This window comes from Mus pahari, chromosome 20, assembly GCF_900095145.1.
Source record: "Mus pahari chromosome 20, PAHARI_EIJ_v1.1, whole genome shotgun sequence".
NCBI lineage: Eukaryota > Metazoa > Chordata > Mammalia > Rodentia > Muridae > Mus > Mus pahari.
Genome location: NC_034609.1, coordinates 50,707,212 through 50,732,211, shown reverse-complemented (window position 1 = coordinate 50,732,211; position 25,000 = coordinate 50,707,212). Strand labels below are relative to the sequence as shown.

General features: G+C 43.7%; 1 protein-coding gene across 7 annotated transcripts in view; it reads right to left on the bottom strand.

Moving 5' to 3' along the window:
* Positions 1-14,738: 14,738 nt before the first annotated feature.
* Pard3 (par-3 family cell polarity regulator) overlaps positions 14,739-25,000 on the bottom strand; it is a 557,497-nt gene continuing 547,235 nt past the window's right edge. For all 7 annotated transcript variants that reach the window (XM_021220690.2, XM_021220693.2, XM_021220689.2 and 4 more), the window contains 2 exons: positions 24,027-24,154; positions 14,739-16,631 (listed from right to left, as the gene is read on the bottom strand). In XM_021220690.2, coding sequence (XP_021076349.1) covers positions 16,289-16,631; positions 24,027-24,154 — 471 coding nt within the window. In that variant the 3' untranslated portion in view covers positions 14,739-16,288. The remainder of the gene's footprint in view (positions 16,632-24,026; positions 24,155-25,000) is intronic.

Here is a 25,000-nt window from a genome sequence, read left to right as displayed (position 1 = left end):
TGGCACCTCCCACCGTGGGCTGGACCCTTCCACATAAGTCATTAATCAAGGAAATGCCCCACAGCCTTGCTTCTAGGCCAGTTTTGTGGAGACTGAGGTCTTACTGAGGTTCTTTCTTCCCAAATGACCCTATCTTGTGACAAGTTTTTTTAAAAAAACTAACCAGGACACAAATGTTATCTAAGACACAGAGAAAATGGTGATTGCCGGGGTCAAAGGGTTGGTATAAAGAGGACAAACAAGGGAGGCAAATACTCAGTCATACGATGAACTAGCTACAAATGTCTGATAGTTCATCACAGGTTGGAGTGGATGCATTCATAATTTTGGCATATATCTAGTATGCATGGTATGTGTGCATCAGTTTAAAATAAGTAAATAAATCTCTGGCCAATCCTAACACATTTCCACTGAGAAAATAGATCTGTTATACAATCAAATACTTTTTTGATTTTTTTTAAGTGTGTGTGTGTACACGCGCACATACATACTCATGCCCATGTATGAATCTGTATGCATGGTTGTATGTGTGCAGATGAAATTTTATATATGTCTGTGGGTGAGCATTGGCTATAGCTGTTGGAGACTGTCTACCTTGTTTATTGGGTCAGGGTTTCTCCCTGGCCTGGAACTCAAAAAGTAGGCCTAACTGCTGACTACCAAGCTCTTAGAATCTGTCTGTCTCTACTGTCCCAAAGTGGGGATCATAAGTAAGTCCCACCACACCTATATGGTTTTTAGATCATAGGTCCTGGAGATCATTCAGGTCTTCATGCATGCATGGTAAACACTTTCCTAAATGAGATATCTTCCCAACTCGCAAAATAATTTTGACCCAATATTTTGTGCCCATTAAACCACACATACTGAGCACAGAATGATTACTAGTTACAAAGCCACAGCATATCCCCAGGTATGTCAAGGATATTTGAATCAGGCAGAAGTCTTCTGAGCTAAGAGGAAATGACCGGCTGCTATAGTTATGGTTCTATTGCTGTGAAGAGACACCATGACCATGGAAACTCCTATATAGAAAAACATTTAAATGGGGCTTGCTTACAGTTTAGAGGTTTAATCCACTATTATCGTGGCAGGTAGCAAGGCAACATGTAGGCAGACATAGTGTTGGAGAGGTTCTACATCTGGATCTTCATGCAGCAGGAAGAGAGAAAGCCACTAGACCTGACTTGAGCTTCTGGAACCTCAAAGGTACCCCTCCCCCCGCCGCCGCGTGCAGTGACACACTTCCTCCAGCAAGGCTATACCTACTCCAGTAAAGCCACACATCTAAATCTTTTCAAATAATTCCACTCCCTATGAGCCTTAGGGGGCATTTTCATTCAAAACACCACACAGTCTGTGGACAACAAATGGCCACAGATGGCTTTGGGAATCATTATAAGAAGTCACTTCATTGTCTGTCTGTCATGGAGTCCTCAGGATTCTCTCCAAAGGTGTAGTTGACACAGGATTCCTTTGCTACTCTTTGAACTCATCCTTTTCTTTATGCTGTGGTTGTAATTTGCATGAGCATCTCTCATCCAATGTCCAGGGCCCCAGGAGGCAGCTTTCTATTAACCCTGTCAAGGTTTCTCTAGTCTTCATCACAGCCCATAGTCTTCCTTCCATCTCCTTTCCATAGCAGTCATGACTGTCACATGCTCAGAAGATTCCTCTGGGTTCTGTGGCTTCTCCCTGTGTATCCTCACCAGTATGCTTTGTGATGAATGAGATTTTGTGATTGATAAGAATGTCCCCCACAGGCTCAGGCAATTAAACACTTGTTTTCCAGCTGGTAATACTGTCTGGGGATGTTTAGGAGGAGTGGCTCTACTTCCAACTCCCACTCTTTCCTCCATGCTTATGGCTAAAGAAAAGGTATTTCAGCTCTTTGCTCCTGCCACCATGCTTGCTGCTACGCCATCTAGATGTGATGGATTCTTATCTGTCTGGAAATGAAAGTCAAAATAAACGGTCTCTTTCTTAAGTTGCCTTTGGTCATGGTGTTTTATCATAGCAATAGAAAAGTAATACACAGCTCTGAAGAAGTCTTTTGCTTAACCAATCTCATCCTCACATTTACTTCTCAGAAAACTCGGGTCAGTGCATGCCATATTATCAAGAGAAGATTCCGCTATCACAGCCACCAATGTATCGCATAAGTAATTCAGTAAACTTCAACCTATACTCTGAGAGGTTCGGGTTCATCTCTTAGAATGTCTGATGTTAATAATGCTGCCACTCCAGTCATTCCTCTTATCTAACCCTCTGTCCATTTTATCTGTATGTGTTATTCAGTCCACAGTGTAACAAAGAATATTAAAAGCTGCAAGAGAAAAAGACCAAATAACACATAAAGGCAGACATATTAGAATAACACTTGACTTTTCAATGGAGACTTGAAAAGCTAGAAAGATATTCTATGCATTCTAAGAGACTGCAGATGTCAGTCTAGACTACTATAACCAACAGGACTTCCAATCATGATAGATGGAGAAAGACAATGCAGATTGAAACCAAATTTAAGCAGTATTTATCTACACACCCAGTTCTACAGAAGGTGCTAGAAGAAAAGCTCCAACCTGAAGAGTTTAACCACAGCCAAGGATAAAAACCAGGAATAAAGATCTCAGACCAGAAAATCAAAATGGGGGTGGGGTGAAATGGTGTTGGGGTGGGGTAAGCTCCAAAATAAAGGGAATCAACAAACACTGCTCACTGATGTCTTTGAACATCTGTGGTCTCAGCTCCCCAATAAAAAATCACATACTGGCAGATTGTACATAAATACAGAATCCATCCTTAGCATTAAGGATAGACATTACCTCAGGGTAAAAGCATAGAAAACAATACTCCAAGAACATGGACCCAAGACACAAGCTAGTGTAGCCATTTTAATATATGACAATATAGTTCAAACCACAACAACAGAAACAATAGAAAGCTTACAAACTAATGAACACTGAACAACTCATTACTGAATGAAAAATGAGTGAATACAGAAATTAAAGAGGAAATGAAAAGCCTTTAAGAACTGAATAAAAATGAACACACCCCCAAACTTATGGGACACAATGAAGGTGGTTGGAAAAAAAAACCACACCTGTAAACTCTAGTATAAGAGGATCTATTATGCAAAAGGAGTGGAGGGCAAGAAATAATCAAACTCAGGGCTGACATCAATAAAATAGAAACAAACAAACCAAAAAACAAATACAAGGAATTAATGAAACAGAGAGTTGGTTCTTTGAGAAAATCAATAATAGTGACAAACCCTTATCCAAGTTAACTAAAAAGTAGAAAGAAAATATCCAAATTAAGAAAATTAAAGATGAAAATGGTGGCATAGCAACAGACATCAAGAAAGAAACAGATAATTATAAAGACTTTAAAAACCTATACTCTACCAAATGGGAAAATCTAAAAGACATGCTTAGTATATACCACCCACCAAATAAAATTTTAAACAGACCTAAAATCCCCAGTGAAATAGAAACAGTCATGAAAAGGAGAGAGAGAGAGAGAGAGAGAGAGAGAGAGAGAGAGAGACAGAGAGAGAGACAGAGACAGAGACAGAGACAGACAGACACAGACTCAGACTCAGACTCAGACTGACCGACCAGGACATGATGGTTTTAGCACAGAATTCTGCCAGATTTTCAAAGAAGAATTAATGCCAATATTCTGGAAATTGTTCCACAAAATAGAAACAGAAGAGATATTGTCCAACTCTTTTTTTTTTTTTTTTAAAGATTTATTTATTATATGTAAGTACACTGTAGCTGTTTTCAGACCCTCCAGAAGAGGGAGTCAGATCTTGTTAAGGATGGTTGTGAGCCACCATGTGGTTGCTGGGATTTGAACTCCGGACCTTCAGAAGAGCAGTCGGGTGCTCTTACCCACTGAGCCATCTCACCAGCCCTGTCCAACTCTTTTTAAGAGGCCACAGATACCAAAACTACACAAAGATCTGAAGGCACAACAAAGAAACAGAATTACAGATGAATTTACGAACAGAAATACAAAAATTCTGAATAAAATACCAACTGAATCTAAGGAAAGTAGCCTTGAATGCACTGGAACAGGAGAAAACTTCATTAACAGAACACAGCACAGGACTAAGATCAACAGCTAATGTGGCCTCAGAAAGCTGAAAAGCTTCTACGTGGCAGAGGACATTGTCATTCAGACAAAGTACCAGGTTATAGAATGGGAAAACATTTCTATAGACTGCACATTCAAAAAGAGGGCTAATATCTAAAATATATAAAGAACTAAAAAAAAAAGTAGATATCATATAAACAAACTAGTTTTAAAGTTGGGTACAGTTATAAACAGAATTCTTTAAGGATAGATATTTTCATAATAACGAATGGCTGAGAAACACTTAAGGAAATGTTAAGTTTTCTTAGCAGGAAAATGAGAATCAAAACTACTTTGAGATTTTACTATACCCATTAGAATGAACAAGATCTTTAAAAAAATGACAACTAACACTGGAGAGGATGTGGAAAGGGAAACACTCATGTGTTGCTGGTAGGAGTGAAAACTTGCAGCCTTTGTGGAAATCAGTGTGCTGATCAGGGAGCTGAGAATAAATCTACCCCAAGGTCCAGCTGTTTCTCTCTTGAGCATATACCCAAAGGATGCTTCATCTTACCACAGAGAAAATCAACCATGCTCGTTGCTTCTCTATTCATCATAGCCAGAAATTGGAACCAACTGGATGCCTATCAACAGGTGATTGGATAAAGAAAATGTGGTACATTTACACAATGGAATATTATTCAACCATTTAAAAAATAAAATCATCAAAATTACTCATAAATGGGTGGACCTATAAGAAAAAAAAACACCCTGAATGAGGTAATCCTGACCCAGGAATACAAATACAGTTTGTGTGGGTGTTAGCTGTTAAATCTTTGGTAAGCAGACTAGGTTCCATATAAACACAGACTTGGGTGTAGTACAGTACTAGGTGGTGGTGAATCACCCTAGAAAGGTGAACTGGAATAGATAGTTATAGATGGATTATGTGTGGGTGGGGAGGTGCAACTGGAATGGAAAGATCCATTAGTGGGGGAAGAGAACAGGAGGTGACAAAGGGAATATGGGGAAAGGTAGCTAAACCTAAAGGCCATTTGAGGGATTGTATGGAAACCAAATACGGTAGGAGAGTTCTTAAATATATAAATATATGAAGATGATCAAAATGTAATTGCCAAATAATTGGGGAGAAAGAGCCCTAACTGGGCATCTCTCATCGTCAAATGAATCCTCAAGTTCAAGAACTGGATTACATCTAATCGAGTTTTTGGCCAAAGGGACCCTATGGGAACTGTCAGAGAGCCCAGGCTATTTCCAAGGCTAATGGTTACTCCCCACAAACTGATGTTTAGGCCTTGTTATGAAGACAACACCTACACAACTCACTGAACATGGAAAAGCAGAGTCGGTGCCTACAGAGAGCCTTTTCTTCTGCAGCCCACTGCTCATGGGACTGGAAAGTATTCCTCACACTACCAAAGGAGATAGGCAAGCACCAACCAGCTACAAATGTGCTTTGATTGACAGTTGTGACCTGCCTGCAAGGTGTGTGAGAGTGGCACAAAACTCGTGTGAATAACTAACTAATATCTTCTTTGATTTAAGGCCCACTCCAGGAGAGGGAACCTATCACCGGCATTGCTTGGGTGACCAGGAACCTGAGACAAGATAGGTCAGAGACCTAGGGAAAACCAAATATTGTTCTGCTAAAGGAATGTAGCAATAAAATGAATTCTAATGACATTCCGCTATGCTCAGAGACCAGTGTCTTGCTCAGCCATTATAAGAGAAGGTTCTTCCTGTAGTTGATGGGGAAACCTGCTGAGTCCTACAGTTAGATGGTGTGTAGAAGGCGAGAAACCTTGGAACACTCAGACCTTAAATTGAATGTCTCCATCAATTCCCTCTCCTCAGGGCTCAGTGAACCCTGCAGAGTGATTGTAAGAGCCAGAGGGAATTGAAGTCACCAAAAATTCAAGGTCTTCCAAACATAGCAGGGCCTGTCCGCATGTGAACAGAGACTGTAGTAGCATACACAGGACCTGCATGGATCTGTGCCAGATGGAGTCCTAGCAGTGAGAGTAGAAGTGGACACAAGCCCCTATCCCTAACCCAAAAGCTATCTCAATTGATAACCACTCACAGATAAAAAAAAAAAAAAAAAAAAAAGCTTTTCCCAGGTAATCATCAAACATGGTATATCAAATTATAGTAAGACTAGGCATATACCCTCATATCAAGGCTGGGAGGCCCACTCTTTTCTGATGGGAAACAGAGGAGGGGGAGGGGAGGAGGGATTGGAAAGACAGGAGGGAGGGGAACTGTGGCTAGGATATAATTTATATGAGAGAAGAATAAATAAAATAAGGATAGGAAGGAGAGGAAGGGGGGAAGGAAGGAAAGATTAGTTTTCTCCAACATAGTCTGGATATGGTATAGTATACACTGGGTATGGTATATTATACCCATAATATAGACTGGGTGTACAAACTACTTTTAAGGCCAGGCCATCTTTTGGGCTTCGTTGGTTCATTTCTACAAAAAGGAAACCCCAGTGTCATAAGGTACAGAGTTTCTGGGCTCCTGATACATTCCTACAGTCTTGTTGGGTTCTCAGCGTTCTGAAAGACTCAGCTTACACTCCACTTCTCACACACCTTCACGGTCCCACTCTGAGTTCAGTTTCTTCCCATCCGTCTCTCGCCTTTAGTGTTTACGGCCTTGGTCTGCTGGTGTGTGTCAGGGGATGTTGCTCTATGTCTGACCCCAATGCTTCACAACCTTCCTAATGCTGCAAACCTTTAATACAGTTCTTCATGCTGTGGTGAACCCAAACATAAAATTACTTTTGTTTCTACTCCATAACTGTAATTTTGCTACTGTTATGAGTTGTAATGTAAATATTTTTGGAGATAGAGGTTTGTCAAAGGAGTCATTTTCCTCAGGTTGAGAACCAATGCTTTAGACTGTTGTTTTTAGAGAAATAGCTAGGTCCCACAAACTCATCACTGAATACCAGTGACAAAGTAAACATACCACCTGTACAGAAGGCCATGGATGGATGAATGGATGGATGGATGGATGGATGGATGGATGGATGGACAGACGGACTGATGGATGGATGTTTGCACAGATGGATGCATGGATGAATGCATGAATGGATATATGGACAAATGAATGCATGAATGCATGAATGAACATATGGACATATGCATGCATGCATGGATGGATGGATGGATGGATGGATGGGTGGATGGATGGATAGATGCATGAATGGACAGATGGATGGGTGCATGAATGGATGGATTCATGGATAGGTGGATGCATGAACTGATGGATGGATGGATAGATGGATGCATGAATGGATGGATGGATGCATGGACAGACCCATGGATGGATGGAAAGAAGGATGTATGTGTCAGGAAGCAGGTTTTGGAACTGAGGCTACAGCATCCTGCCCTTTTGTAAGGGCCCAGGAAGCTCTGAGAGAACAGGCAATGGATGTTGAGTGCTGACTTCCATCTCTCCCTGAGACTACAGACCTTCTCCTTTCTCACAACCCTATTTTCTTTTACAAATCTTAGTCCTCCAGACCATTCTTTTTAGGAGGTCTTATTTCTCCGGAGGTTTCAAATATTGATCACCCCTTTCTCACTAAGTGATACCCATAGCACCCCAGAGAAGCTTGCTTTTACTCACACAATGCATATTTGGGGCTTGGAAAACAGATATGTGTCATTCTTGGGGATTATTTCTCTTGGAATATACTCACACTCCATCTCTGTGGCTTGTTAATCAGGCTGCATCTCTCTACTTCCTGCAACATCCTTGCTAGTTCTTTTTTGAAAATCTGAACACTAGAGTCACCATCTTGAAGCCACGTTTGTCTTGATGTCCTTTGAACACACTGGCCTGTCTTTCTGAGCTGCCTGGCTCCAGGAAGCTTGCCCCAGGGCAGTGCCTGTAAGAGCATTCCTAACCAGATTTTTCTCCACTCTGTCCCTAATATGCAGCAGCTATGTCCACTTCCAGCATCCTTTTACCAACCTTGTTTTCAAGTCCTTTACCCCTTCAGTTCTTTTTTTTTCTTTTGATAATTATCATAATAACCTCTCTCCCTCAGACAAACTTATCTGGCAAAATAATTGTAAGACAGGCCTCCTCATTTTGTGGGGTGAGGAGTGGGGATGGTTTGTGTTTCTCTGTGTTTGTGTGTGTACAGGTGAATAGGGGGAACATACACGTGGAAGTAAGAGTACAACCTCAGGTGTGGTTCTTAGGAGCCTTATCTTTGGAGACCGGCTCTCTCGCTAGCCTGGAGTTCACCAGTTAGTCTAACCTGGCTGTCTTTACTCTCCCGAGCCCCCAGCACTTGGATACAAATGTATGCCTGCCACCAGGACAGGTTCTGGTGACTGAGCTCTGGTCCTCATGTTCTCTCTCTTGCTTGGTACCGACTATACTGTCTCCCCAGCCCTCTTCTCCATCTTTAAAGGAAGCAGCCATGCTGATACTATGGCACAGTATGATGTGTGGCACATACATGTATCATGATGTGTCATACATACATGCCTGGTAGTATGCTCACTTCCTCCAGTCTTCCTCTCAACCCCCTGCCAACTCCAGGAGAAATAGTACTTTCTTTATCTCCCTGTCTGTTCCTGACTCCTGTTGTTTTCAACATGCTAAGTACCACTCTGGTTGTGTGTCTCTCTAACTCACTCCAAGCATCTGCAGCAATACAGTTTGAGCTGTGACTGACTGACTGACTGAATGAATGAATGAATGAACGAATGAACGAATGATGAATGAGTGATTAAATATGAGATAATTAATTTTTTGGAAAATGACTCCACATTGTACTGTCGGAATCATTCCTTTCCAGGTTTCCTCCACTCAGGCAGCCGCTGCCTCCAATTCCAAGCATCCTTTGACCAACCTTGTTTAGGGTCCTTTTCAGGCCATATAATATGGCTGCTTCTTTAGAAAATCAATACTGGCTTCTTCATGGCCTTCCTGTTACCTTGAACAAATCACACAAACAGGATGTCCGTGATTTTTCAATTAATCCATAGGGAATGCCTAAAAGGACTTAAGATCCACAGCTGAAGACACTAACACAGCGTCTGCAGCAACCAGCCGGATTCCAGGTCCCTGATGAGCGTCCCCTAATGAAAGGGGAGCACATTTCCTGGCTTACAGGAAGGAGAGCCAGAACCAAAGGAAGCGCCTCACTCAAGCGATTAGATACTGGAAACTCGGTCCTTGGCCAGCCATCCTCCCAGATGCAGAAAGCCTGTGGCTGTCTAGTGTCTTCTCTAAGGACGTGAGGTTGCAAGTCAGCTGCAGCATCTACTCTGGCTCCTGCTTCCTGGCTCTGTGGTCCATTTTCAGGAGAAAGCCTGCATTGCAGACAGTGAATGTCCCTCCACGGGAGCCCTGAAGAACTTCCCAGGGGAGGGTGGGCCCCAGTCAGTTGCTCTATCTCTGCTCATGCTCTGGAAGTCAGGCCAGTCTTGGCACCCCTCAGCCTCTTTGAGATTTCACAAATATGTTTGATTAAGATCTTAAATGAAATAAGCCATGGCTTCATTTGGAATGTATCAGAGTTAAAAGTTTCTTTCCGTGCATAATTAATAGTCTACCTCTTTGAAGATAAATTCTATCTATCCAACTATTAATGGATCATTTCCCTTTGCCTGTTGCTATGCCATTTCTTTGCCCAAAGTAAAATACGATACAAAGAGAAATGGATTGGTAGAGAATAAATTTTCCTAAAAGTAATTTACATTTTTTCCCCAATGAGAAAAGCTGGAAAATGTTTTAAATGTGTGTCCAGCTGACAGCCAGCTGTAAATGTCTTACATCTTAGTGGGCTTCGCCTCTTCGTGCTGAAAGTGCCAGTGATATAGCACAAATCACATTGCTTTGCAATCTGCTGGCACTTCTTTTATTCTAGATGGGTTACAGGCCTCTCCTGCATCTGTTGGGACTGACTTTTGTTATGCCAGCCCTGGGCTTGGCCATGTTCGGCTTCCCTGGGGCTGTGGCCCATTTGCTTTCCAAAAACATGTTTGTCGTTTCCAGTTTCCTGCAAGTCTTTATTTTCTCATCATTAAATAGCCTGACTTGGAAGTTCCCTGAAGTTCCCCAAAACAAAATAAAACAAAATCAAAACCAACCAACCAACCAACAAACCCATACCTACGCTAAACATTCTACAATGGTCAATGATCTATCAGAACTTCAGTGACCATGGAGAAGTTGGTATCTTGCAGGTTCAAGGTCAGGTTGTCTTGGGTTATCTTAGCCTGTAAATAGCCATTTGTTGCTCACCTGTGTGAGACCCAACATCCTCAGAAGGAATATATATATATATATATATATATATATATATATATATATATATATGAATGCTCTTTGCTTCCATCAACTTCAAAGCTAAGAATGACGGCAGCTAGCATCTGTGGCCTGTGGCTGAAATTGCCACCATTTTGCTATAGCCTGCCTAGCTGATGTTTCCACCAAGCTAAGCTATGTTGTTTTTTTTTTTTATTTATGATTGTTTTTATTTCCTCCTTGGATCAAATGGTATTTGAGGTAATCTAATCTATGTTTCCTGGCCATGGTCATTCATATTAGCCTCTAGAATAAGCTGTCTCTTATTCTCTTTGTGATGAGAGCTATTCCTTTTAAGAAGAAGTAATTCTTTCTGACCTACGAGTCATGAACACTGGCATGCTGGAGCCATGTTGTGAACCTCTAGTCATGAATAAGGGACTGATGTAGAGCCTGACTGGAGGTCAACATGTCTCAGTAGCAGTAAAGACCCATTAAAGTAAAACAAAAAAAAAGTAAAGACTAAAGTAAAACTATTCCCTTCAGAGCCAGAGGACCTGGCTTGGTAGTTGGTCAGCTGATTCATCTGTCTAAAGGACCACCCTTCAGGAAGGCAGTACCACTTCAAGCCATGCTAAGTGGATAGGTGGGGAAATTATCCCTTTAATGTGATGTTTTTCTTCCCAGAACCTCCATCGTCAGTGAACATTGTAGAATGTTCAGGAGTGGTTGCTGACAAGACCTTAGACAACTTTGTAAGTCTGCGTACTTCTGAATTGCTCAGGAAAGTGTTACTTTTCCATTTTTGGTTTCTGTCTCTCAGCATGATTTCTCTGGTACTTTTGGCCTCATTCCTCTTTCTCTGAAGTTCCCCTCCCTCCCTTTTTGCCAAGTGGGCGCCTCTTTATCATGTGGCTCACCTTCATACTGACCTGACTCAAATGGCATGGGTTTCTCTCTTCCTCTACTTCAGGCAGCTGCTGCGGTTCACAGTTCACTGCTTTGGGGTTTTTCTTTTAAACTCAAATAAAATAGTCTTTGAGCTTTCCTTTTAACAAGACTAAAAACCACAAGTGAGAAGCCCGACTTCTCCTTAACATGTTGTGACTCCAGTAAGAAGCATGTGTTTTAAATATGAGATGTTTTGAAAAGGCCATTATATGTGCATACATGTCAGTGTGTGTACACATTATACACATATATAATTTTTAAGTACACATGAATTGTATTAGAATCAGCCTAATTAATTTTCTTAAATTTTGTCGTTCAGGGGAGTTGAACCTAGGGAGGGCTTTGCACAGCTAGGTGGGTACTGTATCTATCAGAGGGCTGTACTCCCTGCCCACTAAAATGACATTACTAACTTTATATCTCTTCATACTCTCTGTTGGGTTTAGTTTAAATGAAAAGCACAGTTACCATTAAATAAGGACATAAAAGTTATTACAAACATAATCTTTCCAACCTCTGTGCACCAGGGAGGGAACCCAGGAATTCACAAGCACTGCCTGGCATTCCTAACTCTTTGTCATCTTTATCTGGGAACAAGGTCCAGTAGTGTAGGCAGGCCTTCAAACTGTGATCTTCCAGTCTTAGGAGTAGCTGGAATTACCCCTAAGACTAGGTCAGGATCTTTTGCTTCTGATGAAAACATTGTGCCACAATGGTGAACCACAGTTAGGGTTTGCACTGAATAATTAAGAGACGTGTGTTGCTGCTACTGCTGTTGCTGCTGCTGCGGCCATTGCCGCCACTGCCAACAGATGCCAAATGAAAGCAAGCCCCATGAGCTGAACCCTAAAAGCAGGCCATTAGGCAAGATCAGGGTGGTTCTGATATTCATGTTGTAAACTACGACATACAATCCCTCTCCACTTGTGATCCACTGGGCCCTGAGCCATGCTAGACTGTTCAAACAACAAATGCTTCAATGTTGTACTTACCTCATAAGTATTTACCTCATACAAATCTTCATAGAAGCCTCCTAGCAAGCCTCTGTGCTGCTCCAGGAGGCCAGTGATGGCTGTGGAAAGTGGCTAGGGAGGAGACACCCACAGCTCCACTGGGACCAAACTGTAAAAGGCTTTCGGAAGCCAGCAATGGTGTGAGATGAATCATCACCCATTCAGAGAAAGGGTGTTTCCCACACATTTAATTGATCGTAGGAGCAGAAGAGGAGCTGGAAGAACAGGAATTCTTCAGAGTTCCCTGTGGGGGCAGTGGGCTTTGTTCCTGCACTGTCCTCCATCAGTTGTCCCTGCCCAAGAGCTAAGGGTAGAGCTTGCTATAAAACGTAAATCAGAAAAGAAAAATGGATCATTTGTAGCTGAATGCAGTTTGTGCATGTGGTGTGTGCATGTGTGAGTATACATGTGGTTGGTATGTGCTGTGTGTGTGTGTATAGTATGTGTGTAGTTTGTATGTATGTGGTGTGTGTGGCTTATATATGTGTGTGCTTTGTATATGTGTGTAGTGTGTGTGGTATGTGTGGAGTGTCTGTGCAACATACATACATACATATATATATATATATATATATATATGTTTGTGTGTATGTGGTATGTGGTGTGTGTGGTTTGTATGTGGGTGCATGTGGTGTGTGTGAGAATGTACGTGTGGTATGTGCTGTGTATGTGTGTGTAGTATGCGTATGGTGTATATGTGTGTGGGGGTGTGTGTGCTATGTGTATATATCTATATACATGTGTGTGGTTTGTGGTGTGTGTGTGTGTGTGTGTGTGTGTGTGTGTGTGTGAAAGAGACAGAGACAGAGAGAAACAGACAGACAGGAAACCATCTAATGGGGGAAACGGTGTCTTCTATATGGTGGGTAATGCCAGCCTTACCTTTATCCAAGAACTTTTAGGGTGACTATTAGCCCCTTGCTTTTAAAAAGAGAAAGCAAGCTTATGTTCAGAATTATAGCCTCACCATCACATGGATTTTTCAAGTCGCTTTAATCCAGTGTGCTTTTGATCTAGTCATTACTCAGAGCTGAAGGTGATTCTCCATTAAAGCTGCCCCTCCTACATTCCCACTCTCTGACCTGTGAATGCTCTTGTTAGCTGCCTTATTAAGATGATATCCTGTCTCTGAAGTAAGAAAAGAAGATTATCTCCTTACTTCATGTGTCACCACTGGAGAAACCGCTTTTTTAAAAGAGAAGTGGGGGAAAATAAAATAGAAAGACTGCACTCTACAGATATTTAATTATTTTTCTGGTGCACTATGCTTTCCAAAGGAGGGGATTTCTGTCACCTCCAGGTGGTCCTCAAGACTTTAGTAACATGCTTTCCTGTGACTGTAACCAAAAGTAGGAATCATGCCATACCTGCTTGGTCACAGGTGGCCTTTGACTTGTGTGTGTGTGTGTGTGTGTGTGTGTGTGTGTGTGTGTGTGTGTGTGTGTGTGTGTGCCTGAGTTCTGAGGACTCATAGGATGATACAGAAACACACCACATGCGCAAACACTGACTCATAGGTGCTCTGTACTGTGTGATTGTGCCCACTACTGTGTAGACTGCACGTGTACTTTCAAGTGAAACTCCAGGCATGGGGGGAGCTGGTTGGAGGGCCACAGTTAGGACTGTGATGTCACCTGGCTGTCAAGCCATAGGTAAAGGCTATGATGTCACCTGTCTGGAGGGCCACTGTTAGGGCTGTGATGTCACCTCCTTCATCAGACACCTGAAACCCTCCTGTTCAGATGACTGGGGCTGGGGGAGTAGGGGGCCACAAAAAGAACTTTGTCCATAAAGGGGTTCACAGTCCACAAGAGGAGGGTTGTACATGGGGTGATGTTTAGTCACCTTTCATTGTCTATCTTGTTTCAATGAGAATCTTTGACCAAGATCACCAAAGGTAACTCTAGACATATGTGGTACTCTGTATGACCTCTTCCCTTTATTTAAGTCCTTTAGCCCATACCTCCAAGGAGTTCCTTTGGGCTCTCCAGGTCTTCCACAATTCTTATTAATAAATGGCTCCATTTACATATTTATTTGCATATATATACATACATAAGTATATATGTAACCATAATAAAAAGCCTATGAATTTCAAATGCAGTAGGGGCATGGGAGGGACTGGAGGAAGGAGGGGGAGAAATGTAATTAATATTAATAGAATAAAAATATATAAAATTTTAAAAGAAAAATATGGGGTTCTAGTCCTTCTCATCCCCCACTCCTCTTCTTGGGTGGTCAAACACTCCCTCACTTAATCCTGTGTTTGCATAGATAGAAAGGAACTTTCCACTTTCACTAAATATGAAAAAAAGGACATCTGTTAATATACTTTTTTACAAAAACAGCTAGGAGGGGTTTGCCAGGAAAACGAGAGACACTTCATAGAACAGGAAGAAATATGTCTTTTATTAGAAGTCTTATATGTACAGGGACAGCTGTCCCTCACAGCTTAGGGGAGGCTGAGAGGAAGCCACTGCTGTCCAAGGTCACCACGCTTACTTACACTGGAAACACCACTTAAACACCACTGAAAGTCATTAACAGATAAAGCCATTACACACAGATGCAGGGAGACACGGCGCCTGTGGTCACTGCGCATTATTTTCTAAAAACAAGTCTACACAAAAAATACAATGTGCCAGTAAAAAAAAAAAAATAGGCATATCAATACACATCTTTTTTTTTCTTTCTTTCTTTTTTTGTTAATACATGGTACTCTGAGCTTTTTGCTCAAGGTTTTTTGTTTTTTGTCATATCGAGAATCGCAGGCACTTTAGCAACCCAGCCTTGGCTTACAATACAGGATGTTCAGACCTACAGATGAACAGCGGGAACATGAGGAGGGCCTCAGGACACAGGCATGCACGAAAATGTGACTCCTGTTGCTCAGAGGGGCATCAAAATGTTCTCAAGTGGGGTGGCTCTTCTTTTATTTGTCTTTATGATAAACGGCAGAATTACTTAGTAATGTGGCCTCGTCAGGAAGGGACACAGTAGAGGGAATAGGAGACAAATACTGACTCCAATCTCAAAAGCTGTATTGAGATTGATTCTCAGAATCCAAGGTGACTGACTTTTTTTCCTTGTCCCACTCTGTGCCTTCCTTGCCAACCTACTGCGACACAAATGAAGTAAAACAAGGACAGGATAGCCTGGCCTAAACGCCTCCAGAGGATCTTCCCTCAGTTCCTATCTCCTTCCTCAGGGTGCAATGCACGTGGGCCACTCCCATGTCCCTTGTTCCTAGGTGTCATGAACGGGACTGAACACGTGTATTTATAAACGCAGACTAGAATCATTGTTGATATGGGTAGTGGAGTTATAAGGCAGTTGGAAAGTACCCCCCACCCCATCACAACCAAACAGCTGGCGTTTGGCTTAGCTTCTTCACTACCACCCTAGTGCCTTCATGCTCCGAGGATCTGAGGAAAGAAAGGGAACCCTCAGATCGAGTGGGAGAACAGCGGGTAACCCTGCTGCAAAGTTCTGGCAAGCTCTGGTTCTGCTGCACGCCGCAATCACGTCTGTCTACCAGAGACTGAGACGTCACTTCCGGGGGGAGTGGGTGTCAGTAACATCTGCAGTCTGGGGGGTGGGGGTGGGGTCACCCTCTAAGATGAAGCTGTGAAGTCCGTAGGCATCTTAGGCATGGATCTGAAGTTTCCGGTACTGCAGAGAAGCAGGTAGTTGATGCCTTGAACTTGAGATTGGGGTCGGGTGGGGGTGGGGGTGGGGTCCTTCCACGAGATAGACGCAGTGGCAAAGACATTAAGGCCTTCCATTTCTTTGCTCATGCTGCTTAAAGGCACTGATACCAGCGACAGAAGTGTTCTGTAGTACCACCGAAGTTTTTTTTAAAAACTCCAAGAGCGCAAGTCTTCACGGGGAAATGTCCTTTATTGCATGACACAAAATGCTGCCATCCTCCTTTGAGCTCAGGAGTAGAAGGGCCGCCCTTTCTCCGGTGTCTGCAGTCTGTTCAGCCTAGCCACCTGAGATGGAGAAGGGGGTACATCTTGCCGGAAGGGCCCTCTGACTCCATCAGCTGGTGGCTGCTTCTTCAGCTGCTGCTCTTTCCGCCTCTGCTCCTGTCGGAGAAGCTCCTGGGTCTCCAGCATGACCCTGGCATTGAAGCCGTGCCCGCCTAGATAGCCGTTCCTGGAGCCCTGGTAACTGGAGTACCTGGGGTTCTCCTTGGCACTCTGGAAGCCTTCGCCAGGGGCGTAGTTCTGTTCCCAGGAATCCTGTGATATGGAGCTGGCATTCTTCCTGCTTTGTCTAGCAATAAAGCAAAGACGTCAGTCAGAGATGAGAGAGAGAGATGAATCTCCAGGCTTTAGCAAATATCGTCATGACCTAGTCACCCACCAGGTATCATGGTGAGGGACTGGAGATCTCAAAATTGACTATCAGAGCTTGCGAAGATACTAGTACCTGGGCTGCTAAAGCATGTTGTTGCTCAAGCATAACGATCTAAGTTCAATCCACAGTACCCATGCAAATAGCTGAATGGGATAGCACACATTCCAGCTCTAGGGAGGGGAGACAAGAAGGTCCACAGGGCTTGCTGAACGGCTTGTCTACCCTACTTGGTGAGCTCCAGACCATCAAGAAACCCTACCTAAAAAAAAAAAAAAAAAAAACCCAAGGTAGAGTTCTTGAGCAATGACACTCGAGGGTGCCCTCTGGTTTCACTAGCATATGCATGCATGGGTACTCACACACATGCACCTGCACTGAACATGCAGCCACACCACAAAAACAAAACAAAACAAAAACCTTTATTGTCTTCAACCAGTCCCAAGTTTCAGCTAAGTGACCAATTCTAACTGAACAAATGACAGAAGCAGACTCGGCAGATATTTAGGAACAGGCGCTTCTCCTAGCTTGAGGTGCCCTCTGGCTCAGGGCAACCAGGTCCCCTGCAGTGTGGGCACAGACACAAGTGTATAAGTAGCTAATCTAGCTTTGCACTAACCGCTGCTCACTTTAGCCTTACTGTTCAGGTCTAAGCTACCCACACAAGGAGTATATCTAGCGACTGCCAGGATGTTGGAAAATGGTGTGTGTTGCTCGCTTTCATCTTCCAAAGACTGGGACATCACCCTGTTGTAGGCAGCTCATGTGATAGACTACAGTATGAGCTCAGACAAAAAAATGAAAGGACAGCTGGCAGAGAGCTGGGCCAGCTCAGCTGCAGAAGCACTGGCCTAGCATACAGGAGGCCTGGACTCCATCCCCAGAACCACACAATCCAGGGGTTGTACTGCATGCCTATAATTCCAGAATCTGTGAAGCAGAGGCAGGAGGTTCAGAGGTTCAAGGTCATCCTTGACTATATAATAAGTTCAAGATCAGCCTGGGTGACAAGAGACTGTCTCAAAACAACAACAATAACACAAAGCAAGTAATGCAACAGGAAGTCCCTACAATCTTCAGCTTGGCTCTCTGGAGTCCTGTATATCAGTAACTGACACAGGTCAGGGTTGCCCAACTTCCTGTCTAGAAATACTATTTTTTTTCCACATCTCAGCTTAGATAATTCACTTCCTATCACCCCAAGATAGAGAGGCAAATGCAAGCTGCACAGAAACTTCACCTACTACTACTTCTGCAAGGGGCTGGCTGTGGTTTTCAGGAAACATGATTCTGAAACATCTTTAATTTACTATCAAGGCTCTAGGTACTTCTATGAATTTGCAATAAGATTGCCTTTGATAAAGCCTAACAATTTTGTGCCAGGAAGGAAGACATGCCCTATTTTTCCTCCTTGAAAATAGAAGGGGGAGGAGAGATGACAGTCATAAAGAAAATGCATTATTGCTCCATTTATCAACAAGAAAATCATCTGGCGGCAGTAGGTAGAGCCTGCTGGCATCAGCCTCTTGCATTAGCACACACAACACTGCACATCCATGAGGAGACCATGGGAGGTCACTATGTCTCCCATAGGAACAGTCACTCTGTTTGAATGTTCTGGAATGCTGGCAAAATGGTCCAGGGTAGAACCCACCCATTTTCCACATGGCTGAAATTATAAATGGGGGAGACATTGGCAGATGGAAGTAAACTAAACTCTCAATGTCACTACCAGCTCTGTGATCCACTGAGAAGAACAGTGGCTCCCATCTGGCTCTCCTCATGGGAGCCGCAGCAGAATCCTCAGATGGGACAGAGTAAGTTCCTTTGCCTAAAGCACTGATCGTCTTCACTTAGAAAATTGTAGACAGCCGGGTGTGGTGGCACATGCCTTTAATCCCAGCACTTGGGAGGCAGAGGCAGGCGGATTTCTGAGTTCGAAGCCAGCCTGGTCTACAGAGTGAGTTCCAGGNGTCTCAAAAATCCAAAAAAGAAAGAAAGAAAGAAAGAAAGAAAGAAAAGAAAGAAAGAAAGAAAGAAAGAAAGAAAGAAAGAAAGAAAAGAAAGAAAAGAAAGAAAAGAAAGAAAAGAAAGAAAAGAAAGAAAAGAAAGAAAAGAAAGAAAAGAAAGAAAAGAAAGAAAATAAAGAAAGAAAATTGTAGACTAATCCTACCGGAGATGTGACAGATGGACAATGTCATTGTGAAGCTTGGAATTTGACAAATGTCATCTCTTCATCCATGACTTTCTGATTCTATCGCTCGCTACCTTCTTCCCTGACCCTGCATGATCTCTGCATAGAAAGGTAAGCTTTGGGCACCCTAGGAATACAGGTTCTTTCTGCATTGAAATTTGTGAAAATTCACTGTGGTTTGTTGGGGATGGAGGAGAAACCTGTTTTGTAGCTCTAGTTTGCTTCAGATTAATGCGTACATGAGTACAAAATAAAGCAAGAAAATTTTTGAGGTTTGAAATAGGGTATGGGGAATATGAACACATACACACATGCACACACACATATGCTCTCATACACTCTTATACACACTCACATACACACATACACTCATACACGCACATACATACACACATACACATTGTCATACACACACACACACACCTGTCTCTTGCTTTCTTTGGTGAGGAAGCTATTGGTGTCCATACATTCTTTATTAAGAAAGAATTAGCAATGAGCTGATGCAAGAAAGGAAGAAAAGGAGGCAGACAGTGTTTCCTGTTTAGAAGGCTGAGGAAATGGCTCAGTGGCAAAGTGCTCACTCTGCAAGCTTGAAGACCGGAGTTAAATCTCCCAGAACTCATGTAAAAAGCCACATGTGGCTGTTCATATTTATAATCCCAGTGCTTAGAGACAGGAGGATCTTGGAGGCTCACTGACCAGTCACCCTAGCCTAATCAATGATCTCTTAGGTCCAGTGAGAGACATTTGTCTCAGGAAGTAAAACTGATGCCTGACCAATATTGGTTGAGATTGTCCTTTGGCCTCCATGTGCCTATGCACCAGTGCATACACATAAACATGCACCTACTTGTACACATGGAAGCGGGTAAAGGGGGAGAGAAGAAAAAGGAGAGAAAAGGAGAGAATGGGGAAGAAGGAGGGAGGAAAAGAAGGAAGAGAGAAAGACAGAATGGATTAGCATTTGAATGTTCTGAGGTTAACGATATAACACACAGATGCACTCACAGACACACACATAGACCTACACACACATACATACAGACACACAGACACAGTATACATACACACACTTAGACACAAACACACACATTCATATTCTCATCCTCTCCCCCTTCCCCTCTCCTTCCCCCTCTCCCTCCCCCCACCCTCTCTCCTACATTAGAAGTTACACATCCAAGTACCTGGCATAGGGAAGAACAGCTTAGGACTAGAGAGATGCAGATTCTGAACTGTCACTTGGTCACAGTGTAGCCTGGAGGAGTTGTATTCTCCAGGCCCAAACTACCTCATCTGCCAGATGGACTGTAGTTGCTGACTGTATAAGGGACTGGGGAGGAAGCAGTGAACCACCACATGTAAATTGCTCAGAAAAGAGACTGGCTCTCTTCAAATGACTTATGGGCTCTGGAGAGCAAGTCAGTGTCTAATATTAGCTTCTGGATTTAGGGTAGAGAGAGATGATGGCCACTTTGGGGTCCAAGGATAAGAAGTAAGAGGTGCACTGTTAAGTGTTCCTCCCTTGCAGAGACAAGTAGGTTAGGATCCAAGAACTGGTGCCCAGTGACGGTCACTCCACAGTTGTACATCCTGCCCATGGGCATTCAAAAAGACCACAGCAATGGCAGCCACCTATGTGTTCTCAATGGATTTGTTCACAGTTTGGTGTGCCCCCTGGGCATCTTACTGTATACCCAGCTAGGTACTAACTGCCGCCTCCTGGTTATAACAGCTTCCATCACCATGTAAGGAACTTGAGTCCAAGTCACAAGGCAAGGGTTTTGCCACCAAGATGAGCGATGAAGAGAGACAAAGAGAAAGGCTTTGAAACAGACAGACAGACAGATCTGGACACAATAGCCCTGGTAGGAGAGGACATGAGAGTGTAATGGCTGATGAGAGGCAGAGATATGTGGGAACACAGTCATACAACAGAAACAGTCACCACAGGGAAGGAGGAAGAGGGAATGCAGAGAGTGGAGAAGAGGAGAGCTATGTTATGCGAGCTACATGGCGCCAGTGCACAGGTTCAGATGGAGAGCTTTCTTCGGACACCAGATATTTTTGATAGGGCTTCTACTTCTCCTGCTGTGATAAAACACCATGACCATAAGGGACTGGGGGAGAGGTTTCTTTCAGTTTATAGCTTTCAGGTTACACTTTTACTGCTGAGGGAAGTCAAGGCAGGAACTCAAACAGGGCAAGGACCTGGAGGCAGGAGCAGATGGAGAGACTGTGGAGGGGCACTGCTTACTGGCTTGCTTTCATGGCTTGCTCAGCCTGCTCTTTTATACCACCCAGACCACGGGTGGCACTTTCCAGGGGGCTGGGCCCTCCTACATCAATCACCAACTGAGAAAAATATACCACAGGATTGCCCACAGGCCAATCCCACAGGGACTTCCCCCCCTCCCAATTGAAACTTCCTCTTTAAAAATGACTGTACCTGGTGTCATGTTAACGTAAAACTAGTTGGTACACTAAAGAAAGGAGCTCGTTTAGGAATTAAAGAAAACATGCTAGTCTGGTTGACATGCTAGTCTGGTTGAGAGGCTTGCTGGGGTCTCCATTCCCCCCAAACTGGCACTTCAGTCTGGCTGTTTTCCTCTGAGTAGTTCCCAGTGTGACTACCACTCTGCCCACGCATGCCACAAAGTTTACACATTAGGCTGGTTCATGTACACTCCTAACTCAAGCCACCTTCTCTGCTCCAGCTGATGCAGTCTTGGTCACTTGTTTTAGTTAATGCTTCACTCCACAATTGAGCTTATGTGCCAAACTACACTGGTGTCCAATGCACACAACTTGTTTGCATGGATCATCAGAGGTCAAGTGCCTCTGACAAGGATAAAATATGTCCCAAACTTGGAGTTGACTATTGCTCATGAAGGTGGCCTGCTTACCCCTCTTGCCTCTCGCTATAATCACCTTTCCCCCATTCCATTGCTTGCAGCAACTAGCTGTGAATGGTAGAACCAGCAGGCTCTCCTGCCTAACCTTTCCCCTACATGCCAAGGCTTGCATGGAAGCCATTCTCCAAGAGAAGAGAGTATGAGGCTGAGGGTGCCTGGTCCCTCTTGCTGAAACTTATGCTAACTCTGGGATGTCTGACTTTCTCATATCTGAAGTGAATGAAATGACTTAAACTAGGAAGAGACAATCAGCCGGAAGTGAAAGTTCATTTTCCTATGGTGGGAACAACACTCAAGCAGCTGTAGTGCTTTCAAGATCAGAAGTCTTGAGCTTTGGTCTAGCAGGTGCTTCCTGGGAGATGGAGGGAGGAAGGGGGGCGAGGTGGAAGAAAAGGAAGGATGAAGAATGAAATGGTCACACTAGATAACTGTGACAACCACAGTCAATTGAACATTCAAAGTAGTGAAGAGAGTATTGTGACTGTTCCCATTACAGAGATGACATACTACAGTCCACCAAGAAGTACTATGAGTATGTACCAATTAACGTGGCCAAGAGACCCCAGGGGACATTCTTAAGTGCCAGGGCCCCTCCTTTCAACATTGTCTTCACCCCTGTACCTTCTGCCTGTCTTACTTAGATGCATTTCCCCTCATGACCTGAACTTTGTTAAAATTCTTCATTTTGAAAGACTACTGTTGAACCCACTGGAAATAAATGAACCAATAACCCACCAATAACCCACCAATATAAACAAGAGCATAGTCCCTAGAGCTCTGCCATGGAGGTCTGATGTGCCATGGCCCACCAATGTGGCCATGGAGGTGGGACCACAGCCAATGTGTAAGCCTATCCCATCCTCATGGTTGCCTTTGAGATAGAATGCCAGCAACATGGCCAATGGGAGGTGGTCTGACAGAGGCAGCTCTCCACAAAGCTCTCAAGGTGCTGCCTCTGCCTTGGGCGAATTCACACAGGGGCCCAAGTCCCAAGCCACAGAGACCACAGGGAGCCTCACACCTGATGACATTCTGAATTCTGGAAGGAAATCCCTGGGTGGCCGTGGGCTCCAGTTATGAATAGTGGAGGATGTCAGCATGTCTGGAATAAGGACTTACTGACTGTGACTCTGAGAAAGCCATTCATTTCCTTCATTTTTCTGAATTGTTCATTGGCAAGACGGGAAATCTCCAAAGAAACTTGTGTAGGTTTACACCTCAATGCCTCTTACCCAGGGTAGGCTAAATGACCTCAATGGCTAATCCCTATACAACAGCAAGATGAGGTGAGTGTTCCAAAGATATATAGCCTCACAAATGTAAAAAGACAGCTGAATGAACTGGTTAGCACATCAACACCCTGTGCACTGGTGGGAGCTTGTCTTATGTCCCTCTAGGCTAACCACTGTGAACGTCCAGGTCCTAGAGGATGTCATGAAGGAGGTTACTTAACTTTAGAGGAACTTGCCTTTATCAGAAAGTGAAGCAAGTCCATTTCCATCCGGAATGGCCAATGCACAGACAAGCACCCACCTTCTTCAAATTGTTTTGACTCAAATTCAAGAGTTTTCTTTGAGATGGAAAAACAGATATCTAATGGCCGTCACATAGGGGTAAGTGGTTTGGAGTGGTTTGAAAAATCTGAGGGGTTTTCAGTGTTTACTCTGCACTATGTAGTTCCTGGGAGGAAGACTTAGATGGAAACATATTAGCAATTTCAGTGCGTGTATGCATGTGGCCAGCCACATGACAGGGTTCTAGCCCTTTCACGGAGAACTCCTGGAGCAGAGGTCCCTCCCCTCATAAGCTTTTCTTGCTCAGTTGTCAGTTAATGAGCCAAATACTTCTGGGACTAGCTACACTTCTGAGTGACAACAGAGACAGAGAGGTCAATTAGAATGAGGTTTGTGGCCACCCATCCACAGATGTACATGCACAGAGTGTTCCTTCCTACTGTAATAGAGCCTAGGTGCACACAGCAACATTCACCCCAGAGCCAGACAAGCAAAAGTATCATTATATTCTCTTTTTACCAGCAGGGGGCGGAACTTCACTTTTGGTATGCACATGTTGGCCTTCTCCTTAGGGGTGCTGCCAACAGATGGGAAGTGCCCCTCCCAAGCCAAGCATGCCTGTATGGCCCACTCCTTGGCAACCCTGGTCCAAGCTGGGAAGACTGTTTCTACAGCACTGAGGGCTGCAGCTCACCTTGGCAGTGAACTGTACTGGCGCTGGGCCTGCTGGAAGCTCTCTCGCTCCTCCTGGCGCTGCCGTTGTACTTGAACCTCCACTGACACTGAGTGTCGACCACTCTGCGATGCCGGCCGTGAGCTGGACTGTGGGAGAGAGATACAGCTTGTCAGTAAGAGAATGAAACCTGCCTTGTCATGCCAAGAGTGATGTCACTTCAGTTCTGGTTCTTAAGTGCTGGGGATGGGACCCAATGCCTGCCCATGCTCTGTGCTCTGCCTGAAGAACAGTGCCAAGCCTCCAAAGCCGACTCTTACTAGATGACTTTGAAATGTTTTATAGACTCTATGATTTTATTTACCCACATCAAGTTATTTGTCATTTTATTATTCTGAGACAGGATATTTTATTATTCTGAGACAGGATATCATGTATCCCAGACAGGGCTTGGATTCACTGTGTGACTTTGAACTCCTAATCCCTCTGTCTCCACTTCCTGAACACTGGGATAAGGATGCCTGGTTTATGTGGCACTGGGTATGGAACTCAGGGCTTCGTGTATGTGGGTAACCACTATACCAACTGAGACACCTCTCAGCTAACCTCTCACTCAAGTTTCTTTGAGAAAAGAACTGTATCATATCTTGGCTGAGTTTTTACAAACTCCACTCTAACCTGTGACTTTGGTTTGGGCACATCATTTAAAACAGAGGAGCCAACTTGCTAGTGTTTCTTACCGAGGCTTGGTAAATACTAACATAGATGGTAGTTGACATCCCTTACATAGCTAACACAAAGCTCAGATGAAAAGTTAAAACCAGGCTAGGTGGTGGTGGTGCATACGTTTAATCCCAACACTCTGGAAGCAGAGGCAGGCAGATCTTTATGAGTTTGAGGCCAGCCTGATCTCCAGAGCTATTAAGAGAAGCTCTACTTTGAGAGAGAGAGAGAGAGAGAGAGAGAGAGAGAGAGAGAGAGAGAGAGAGAGAGAG